Source organism: Phoenix dactylifera, chromosome 9 (genome assembly GCF_051530095.1).
Source record: "Phoenix dactylifera cultivar Ajwa chromosome 9, Ajwa_hap1_PhDact_Kaust_v1.1, whole genome shotgun sequence".
Classification (NCBI taxonomy): Eukaryota; Viridiplantae; Streptophyta; class Magnoliopsida; order Arecales; family Arecaceae; genus Phoenix; species Phoenix dactylifera.
Window position 1 is genome coordinate 9,452,890 of NC_143198.1, and position 9,741 is coordinate 9,462,630.

Here is a 9,741-nt window from a genome sequence, read left to right on the forward strand (position 1 = left end):
TAACAAAATATGTGCATTATCCGATGAATAGAAGTGGTTGTGCACAAAGTTCCAGTTTAATGGTCGGCATTGGCCCATCTTAGTGGCAGAGACTGAATCCTTTAATATCCTTCTTTTCTTCTTTGCCAATTTGGCATTATAATCATAATGATCTAATCTCAAGAATCAAGCCAAAACAGAATCCTAATAAACTGAGGCTAGATAGGTTGTGATGTTGTCTCCTCTTTGTTAGAGTTCATTGTTTGCCCGTGTTTTTAACTCTACGTGTGATGACATGCGCTATAAGCCTGTAGGCTTAAGATGCATGGATCTGCACGACTAGTACGTCAACAAACTAAACACGCTAAACTAGGAAGCTTTAACTCACGATTCTTCACTCCACGATGATGCCGGCATGCCAAATGAAACCACAACATTGGCACTACACTGCCAAAGGACTACTACCAAGTACCAACCATGGCTATGGGCGGATGGAACTTTATTTTTTTTAAAAAGAAGTCTCCAGTCCATTAGACATGTGTGCCATGCAACCCCTGATGCAGGACGGATGTACGGACTGGAATGCAGAGAGAAAGAGGAGAGAAAGAGGGGAAGAAGAAGAGAAAGAGGAGTGGAGAGGAGGAAGAAGAACATTAATTTTCATGCAATCATTCATTAAAAAAAAATAACAAATGCATGCCCTATATATATATAGGGCCACCAAATAACAAATAAGTCCCAATAAAAAAACAATTCGAAAGAGGTCCTCACAAGACAATATGCAAATTAATCCTATCAAAATAAATAATAATAAAGAAAAACATCAATCAATCCAGCCACAATGAAAGTGGTTGGACCGTCTTCCTGCGACGACCATAATCCCGCAAAATAATCAGTCCAGTATTCGTGTCCGCACCAACTCCCCCCGGGTAAGAAGAAGTCGACCCCGACGAATGACTCTGGTAGTACTCCAAAAGATCTGGGTCGATGCGCTGTAACTCCGCACGGGTAATCCATGTAGTATCAGACTCCGGGCGTCCTCGCCAACGAACCAGAAAACGCTGAACACCCCCATCACTGGTAGAAACAGTCTGCTCATCTAAAATGGCATCAATATGTTCTTTTTGTGCTGGTGGTAAAGCTAGATTGGTCGGGGATGGGATGGAATCAAGAAGAGGAGTATCGTCAAGCTCAAGGGATGGCGGAGCGAAAGGATCAGTAGGAATAGAAAGGGGGCCCTTGTAAGCAACCAAATCCTCAATATTAAAAGTGGAGCTAATACCAAAATCAGATGGAAGATCAAGAACGTAAGCATTAGTACCCACGCGTTGCAATACCCGAAAGGGCCCAGCACTACGAGGCTGCAGTTTCTTGACGGTCCCAGATGGAAACCGCTCAGGCCGAATACGTATCATCACATAATCCCCAGTTTGAAATGATTTATCTCGCTTATGAGAATCAGCTTGTAGCTTATATTGAGCATTACTCATATGAATGCGCTTGCTAATTTCCTGATGCAGATTATGAATGTGCTGTGCAAATGCATGTGCAGACTCAGAAATGCGAATATGGGGGGACATAGGTAGGAGATCTACAGGTTTGCGAGCTTTATAACCATGGACCACTTCGAATGGACTCATCCCGATAGATCTATTGACTGACGAATTATATGCAAATTGGGCGACAGGCAGAATAGAATCCCAGTTACGATTGTGATCCCCGACTAGACTACGCAGAAGGTTACCTAAACTTCGGTTGACGACTTCGGTTTGGCCATCGGTTTGAGGATGATAAGCCGTAGAAAATTTAAGTTTGGTGCCAACCAGATGCCACAAGGTTTTCCAAAAATAGCTCATGAAACGGACATCCCTATCGGAGACAATGGTTTTTGGTAAACCGTATAACTTAACAATCTCATCAAAAAATATCTTGGCTACTCGAGAGGCATCGGAAGTTTTGGAACAAGGAAGGAAGTGGGCCATTTTAGAAAAACGATCCACAACCACAAAAATGGAGTCATGTTTCCGAAATGTGCAAGGAAGGCCGAGTACGAAGTCGATACTAAGGTCAAGCCAAGGGCGATCTGGGACAGGTAACGGAGTGTATAGGCCAGTATTTTGTTTTTTGTGCTTAGCTAGTTGACACGTGCGACACTGTCCCACAATTTTAGCAACATCCCGTTTCAAACTTGGCCAAAAAAATTGACGTTCAACTTCTTCTATGGTCTTATCACGGCCAAAATGTCCAGAGAGACCACCGGCATGTACTTCCCAAATCAAGAAATCGCACACGGAAGTGCGCGGAATGCAGAGCTTGGAAGCTTTGAACAAGTACCCGTCTTGTAGATAAACACCATCAATCAAAGGTCCTTGTCCATCAGCAAGGGCATTATAGAGTTGGCCAAAATCTGGGCTAGACAAGTAATCGAGCTTAAGTCTATCAAAACCGGTGATGGAAACAGACATGGCGGACAACAGAGTTACTCGACGACTTAACGCATCAGCAGCTTTGTTCGCAGCACCGGACATATGCTTGAGGACAAAAGTGTAATCCTGGAGGAACTGAACCCACTTGGCATGTCGGTGATTAAGTTTTTTCTGGGAATTAAGAAAACGAAGTGCTTCATGGTCAGAATAGAGAACAAATTCATTAGGAAGGAGATAATGTCGCCAATACCGTAGGGCCTGGACTATGGCATAAAATTCCTTGTCATAGGTGGAATATCTTTGTCTAGCCTCATTCAGCTTTTCACTAAAATAGGCTATAGGATGACGTTCTTGACTAAGCACACCACCTATTCCTAAGCCAGATGCATCACATTCCACCTCAAAAACTTTGTTAAAATCAGGGAGTCGCATAACTGGCGCTTCCGTCATTTTTTTCTTAATGTCATTAAATGCTTTAGCGGCTGCGCGTGTCCACTGAAAATCACCTCGTTTAAGACAATCAGTGATAGGTGACATAAGTGTACTGAAGCCCTTAATGAAACGACGGTAAAATGTGGCCAGGCCGTGAAAACTACGGATGTCAGTAATATTCTTAGGTTCAGGCCATTCAACAATTGCGGTGATTTTCGCAGGATCAGCAGATAAACCTTCAGAGGAGACTATATACCCTAAGAAGTTTACGTGAGTAGTGAAAAATGAACACTTCTTAAGGTTAGCATAGAGGTTCTCGTTGCGTAAAGTCGTACAAACTTGCCTTAAATGGCCTAAATGTTGCTCCTTAGTTTGACTATAAATAAGGATATCGTCAAAGTACACGACTAAAAATTTGCCCATAAAAGGTCGGAGTACTTGAGTCATCACTCGCATAAATGTACTTGGAGCGTTTGAGAGGCCGAAAGGCATTACCAGCCACTCATAGAGGCCATCTTTGGTCTTGAAGGCTGTCTTCCATTCATCTCCTGGACGAATCCGGATTTGATGGTAGCCACTTTTTAAGTCAATCTTGGAGAAAATCGAGGCACCTGCCATCATATCCAGCATATCGTCGAGCCGAGGAATAGGAAAACGGTATTTGACCGTGATTCTATTAATAGCCCGACTGTCTACACACATTCGCCAAGTCCCATCTTTTTTTGGAGTAAGAAGGGCAGGTACGGCACAAGGACTTAGACTCTCTCGAATAAATCCCTTTTGTAAAAGCTCGTTAATTTGCTTTAGGAGCTCTGCATGATCAGAAGGGTTCATCCGATAATGGGGCAGGTTAGGAAGGGTAGCTCCCGGGACTAGGTCAATGGCGTGCTGAATATCACGCGAAGGGGGTAAATGATCTGGAAGGTCTTCCGGAAAAACTTCTTTGAACTCCTCGAGAATAGCGAGGGATTCAGCCGATAATGTGCTTGTGAGATGTGGCTGAAGTTCTTTAACTAGCAGGGCAAACACCGGAGAGTCCTTAAAGACGTTCCTCTCAAATTCCGTGGGGTTAAGGATATGCAGTTCCTTCCCCTTTGATTTACTCTTGTCTGTACCCTTATTTAGCGTTTTGGGCCGTAAAGGATTAAGCTTAATCTTTTTACCCTGGAAGACAAAGGAGCAAGAGTTAGTTCGACCGTAGATGGTGACATCGAGATCGAACAACCAAGGCCTACCTAATATCAGATGACCTACGTCCATTGGGAGTACGTCACACCAGACAGTGTCTTTATAAGAGAGGATTTGAATAGGTACAAGACACCGTTCCTTAATGTGAATGGACGACGTGTCGATCCAGGAGACCTTATAAGGGTGAGGTTGGGACACAGGGGTCAGACCCAAGCGGGCGACAATGCTGGAAGATATCGCATTAATGCAGCTCCCGCTATCAATAATAACTTTACAGTCTTTTTCGCCGCATTTAATGTAAGTGTGGAAAATTGAGGTTCGTCTCCAGTCATCAGTCTCTTTAGGCTGGGTAATTGCACACCTTACTACATTCACAGTGGATCGGTCAGGTTCGTGGGCAATTATCTGGGGATTAGGTCGGATACAACCTAAAGTGAGTGATTCGTCCTCGGGTTCATCTTCGACATCTTGAATATCATCTAAATTAGGCTCATAAATTTGTTCCTCCAAATTATCTATGTCATCCTTCTGTTCATGTGCATCAATAACAAGGGTCTGATTTGCACATTGGGAGGCAACATGACCAAACCCTTGGCATTTAAAGCACTGAATTCTTGAGCTTGTTTTTGGAGGTTCACCTAAAATTCCTTTGCCTTTAATATCTCGATTTTGGATAGGTGGAGAAGAAAAGGGCTTGGGTGGGACAGAACTGACTGGGGTTTTGGGTCCAGATGGTTGGGCACTAGTGGGAACACGCCTGGTGTCAGGGCGCCTAGCAAACACAGATTTGGAGAATTGTTCGTAGTTTTGCACAAATGTATATGCTTGGTCTAAGGTGGCCACTTCACGAAGGACAAGTTCTTTCCTAAGCTCATCATTTAGGCCTCGTCGAAACCGGCTTAAGATCATACGTTCATCTTCAGCTATATTACTTCGCATCATAAATTCATCAAATTGAGCGATGTAATCAGTAGCTGTGCGACTACCTTGTCGTAAATTGTTCCATCGATCTAGGAGGTCAGATTGATAACTTAATGGAAGATATTTTTCTTTTAATTTTTCTTTCATCTCTACCCAATCGGTAATAGCAGGTTGATGTCTCCTGGCTAACAGTTGTTCGGTGTTTTGCCAAAACAACTTAGCACGACCAAGGAGTTTCATTCTAGCGAATCGGACCTTTTTCTCTTCCGACAGATTGTACCACTCAAAGAAGTGATCCATTTCGTGTAGCCAATCGGAGAAGACTTTCGGATCAAGACGACCATCGAAGGTGGGGGCTTCAATCCTAATGCCTCGCATTACATCTTCATCAGGGTCACGAGGCTCTCTAGATTCTACGGTATGTCGGTGACCTCTATCAACAGGAGGAATGGGACCAGGTCCTCTAGGGCGAGGGTAGGCATAATGGTGACCTGGAACAGACCTATGATCAAAGTTGCCCTGCCGAACCGAACCTTGTTGTTCTAGGATTTGTTCTAGGGTATCGTCCTCATCAAGATCCGGTAAATGGGGAGTACTAACCTTTTGGGATTCAATAACCCGTTGAAGTGAGGCCTCAATTGAATCGAGTCGAGCATTAACCTGGGTGGACATTGTGGTTAGGTCATGAATTTGGGCGTTGTTTGCTTGGACTTGGGCATTCGTATTTTGGACTTGAATATTAGTTTTTTGAACTTGGGCATTAGTGTTTTGGACTTGATCATTAGTGTCGTGGATAGCTTTTAATAGGGCTTCAATTTTGGAATCCATGTCTAGGGGAAACTCAAAATGAGATGCGACACGACCACTACGTAGATGCATAAAATGAATGACCAAATGTATGAGCCGACCAACTATAAAGGTTCCTAAGTAGACCTAATGCATGAAATGAATTCACAATTGCAAAGTAAATGCTCAATATAAACTAAAACTACTCCCTAGCAGATAGTTATTGCAAACTGAAAATTAATATAATACGCAGGCTAACAAGTAGCTGCAAACAAGTAGTACCAAGTTCTCGGACTATGCAAGGTGTCACGGAGCCACATATGTCTTCTCAATTTGATCTAGCTCCCCAGTTAATATTAAAGAAATGTGACTACTAGGGTTTCTGGTTGTCTTGTGGATGTATGTGGTTGCATGCGTTGGAATATATGGAACTTAATCACCAAGCACAAAATTTAATAAATAATGCCAACTTAAATGAACAGGTTTAACCGGCGGGGAGGAGAAACAGAGTTGATACCAGAGCTGACAGTGGCGGTGCAGCAGTCGACGGCAGCGACGGCAACGCGGCGGCGCGGCGGGGCGGCGGCGGTGCGGCAGTAACTAGCAGCGGCCAAAACTGATGCAGGACGATTGGGGCGGCCGGCAGTGAAGGCTGTCAGAGCTGACAGTGGCGGTGCAGCAGTCGACGGCGGCGATGGCAACGCGGCGGCGCGGCGATGAGAGCAACCCGGCGGCGGCGGCGGTGCGGCAGTAACGAGCAGCGGCAAGCGGCGGTACGGAGGAGGCGTGAGCGGCGCGCGGCGCGGTGGTGCAAGCAGCGGAGATGGCAGCGGCGGTGGGACAAGGGCGGTGGCGCAGAAAGCAGTGGAAGGCCGCGGGAATGGTGGTGGTGGGACGGTGTGAGGCGGCGGGAAGCGGTGATCGGAGATGAAGAAGAAGATCGGGAAATAAAGAAGAGGGGAAAAGAACTAAACCGCGGCACGTGCGTGACTTACGCGTCACGTGCAGCGCCTTTTTTTTTTTTTTTTATAACCCAAACGGATTCGGGTTATCGGGTTAACAGACCCAACCCGTTAAGGTAGTCCGATCCGCAATATAGAAATTTGAATTTTGAATTTTTTTTTTTTTTTTTGAATTGGTTCGGGCTAATGGGTTAAGGGTTAACGGGTCGAAAGCGTACCCGTACTGTGGATCGTCTTCCACCTTCGACCGGCCGTCCGCTTCCGCCGGATCTCGCCTGATTTTGCGGCGGTGGGTGCGGGAAGACGTTGCGCCGGTGGAGCGGGGTGCTGGTGCGGCAGTGAACGGGGTGGTGTCCTTCTCCGAGCTTCGGTCACGGGCGGTGGCTTCCAATGGTGATTCGGCGGCGCTGCAAGGTAAGGCGGTGGTTGGCGCCTGTGTAGCGGCGGCCGGAAGGGAAAACGGCGAGAGGGGGGGGGGGAAAAAGAGGGAGAAGGCGGCTTATTCGCCGCTCGGGCCACTGTGGGGGTAGCCGGCGACGGGGTTTTCCCCTTCTGTGCAGGGACCGAGAGGGAAGGGAGAGGGAACGGAGACGGTGGTGGAGGCGGCGGCGGTGGGGGGGCGAAGGCGATCTGTGGATTGACGCCCGAAGACAGTCGACCGACGGGAGGGTTTTGCCTTTTCTTTGTTCTCGGTGGGTGAGGTGATGAACAGGGAAGAAAAAATTGAAGAAATGGAGTGACCCTTCTTCTTCGGGATGCGTGCCGTGCGACGACCTTCCGTGCGTTCCGGCGTTTGCGGTGCAAATGATCTAGCAAAATACAGGTGAGGAAAAGGCCGAAAAGGAATCAGCGGGGGTCCGTCCATAAACTGGATCCTTCGACTTCAGCAACAGAGGCAAAGTCAGCCCTGCTCTGATACCAAAGCTGATGCAGGACGGATGTACGGACTGGAATGCAGAGAGAAAGAGGAGAGAAAGAGGGGAAGAAGAAGAGAAAGAGGAGTGGAGAGGAGGAAGAAGAACATTAATTTTCATGCAATCATTCATTAAAAAAAAATAACAAATGCATGCCCTATATATATATAGGGCCACCAAATAACAAATAAGTCCCAATAAAAAAACAATTCGAAAGAGGTCCTCACAAGACAATATGCAAACTAATCCTATCAAAATAAATAATAATAAAGAAAAACATCAATCAATCCAGCCACAATGAAAGTGGTTGGACCGTCTTCCTGCGACGACCATAATCCCGCAAAATAATCAGTCCAGTATTCGTGTCCGCACCAACCCCCCACCTCCCTCCATCCCTCCCTCCCTCCCTCCCTCTCTCTCTCTTGCGTGTGCAAGTGCATCATCATATATTTACATGGATCTCGAGATTAGGAGAGGATAATCTCTATTTTGTGCTCCATACCCATCCTACCTCTTGAAGCTCACTCTACCCAGAATCAAACTTTTGCCTCTTTACCCAACTTCCAAAAGATGATACCATCCGAGCAAGTATTTGGTGGTCTTGCTCGAGCAATGTTGGAATTGGTTTGGGTCAAATGGGGTCTTCACGAAGCGTAAGCTCAGCCAAGAAATATTTTTGTTTGTCTAAGCCTAGATCGAAAAGTATGTTACAAAGCTAAGCCCAAGACTAACCCAAAGGTAGGGCTGTCAACGAGCCGAGCCGAGCCCAAGCCTGGGAGAGCTCGGCTCGGCTCGTTTCACAGAAGCTCAGGCTCGGGCTCGGGCTCGGGCTCGGTAACGAGCTCTATTTTGGGCTCGAGCTCGGGCTTGCTTGGCAAAGCAAAGGCTCGGGCTTGAGCTTGTAAAGCTCGTTTCAATTACGAGCTCTAGAACGAGCCCGAGCTCGGGCTCGTAATCGGGCTCGAGCTCAGGCTCGGGCTCGATAACAAGCTATTTTTCTCTATATGATTAGATTTTTATGAATTATGGTGCTGAAATAAGATTTTTCAGTGGAAGACTAGAGCTCGTTTGGGCTCGTGAGCTGCTCAGGCTCGAGCTCAGGCTTGGGCTCGAGTGTAAACGAGCCTCATATTGGGCTCGGGCTCGGGCTCGTTTGACTACCGAGCCGAGCCCGAGCCGAGCTTTTACCGAGCCGAGCCCGAGCCGAGCCCGAGCAGCTCGGCTCATTAACAGCCCTACCCAAAGGCCAAATACATATGACATGAGTTGAGCTAGAGATCAAGGGATGGCTGGTCTCAATGGGGGTGTGGTGGAGCTTAAGCTTGATGTGGTGGAATCCAAGCCAAAAACAATGGAAGGTGAGATCGACCGAGGGCATGAACTTGACTGAGCGTTGTTGTCATGGTTCGGGCAAAGAGATGCTACAGGGAGAGAGGGCTTTAGTTTTTGGAGGCCAAGGGCTTTTTGATGATGCACAATGACTCGAGGGGAGACAATTCTCAGGAGAGTGCAAGGCTTGGTGGAGCTAGGGTTGACATTCTCTTTAGGAATTCACGGTGACCGATGTTTGTGAGGACCGAGGAGTGAGGGCTTTGGAGGGTAGAACTTCTAATATGAGAGGGCATTCATTGAGAGATTGAGAAACACCACAGAAAATGGGTGAAGATCAAAACCCTTGAGGAGGGGTGAGAGAGGAGTAGTTCGCGAAGGGAGAGGGGTGGGTAGGAGGGCAAACTTAGAGGATGAGTGAGGGGGAGAGAGAGAGAGGAAGGGGGAGGGGAGCGAGAAGCAAAGAGATGCACAGAGAAAATGGAAGGAGGGGTGAGTAGAAGGGTAGTATAAGTGATGCAGAATGGGGATGGGATTTATGTGATGGACTCAAACAGCAGGGCTAATATTTGTTCTCTCTTTTTGTTCTTCTCAAGTGGCGGTTAGGATTTTGATTGATGAAAGGATGAAGGAAGAAAAAGAAGAAGATGATGATGAAGAGATTGGGTTCTACGGATGGCAGCCAAGTTAAGGAAATGGCGAATAATTGGATTAGGGCTAGAGTTAGGGCATGGTGATGATGGATGCAAGGAAGATGTAAGGAAGATAACTAGGTCTTGACTCTTGATTGAAGAAGTTTCACTT

At 46.6% G+C, this 9,741-nt stretch overlaps 1 protein-coding gene across 1 annotated transcript; it reads right to left on the reverse strand.

The window, feature by feature from the left end:
- Positions 1 to 806: 806 nt before the first annotated feature.
- Positions 807 to 5,618, reverse strand: LOC149752823 (uncharacterized). Its single transcript, XM_089925470.1, has 2 exons — positions 2,271 to 5,618; positions 807 to 1,511 (listed from the first exon to the last, which is right to left on the reverse strand). The coding sequence occupies exons 1-2, from the start codon at positions 5,616 to 5,618 to the stop codon at positions 807 to 809; spliced, it is 4,053 nt and encodes a 1,350-aa protein (XP_089781596.1).
- Positions 5,619 to 9,741: the final 4,123 nt, after the last annotated feature.

Excerpts from the sequence above, each read along its gene's own strand:
- LOC149752823 (XM_089925470.1), bottom strand. The coding sequence starts at position 5,618 with ATGTCCACCCAGGTTAATGCTCGACTCGATTCAATTGAGGCCTCACTT. Across the intron at positions 1,512-2,270 it reads TCTGCATTCCGCGCACTTCC|CACATTCATAATCTGCATCA; the intron begins GTGTGCGATTTC and ends GCATTTGCACAG.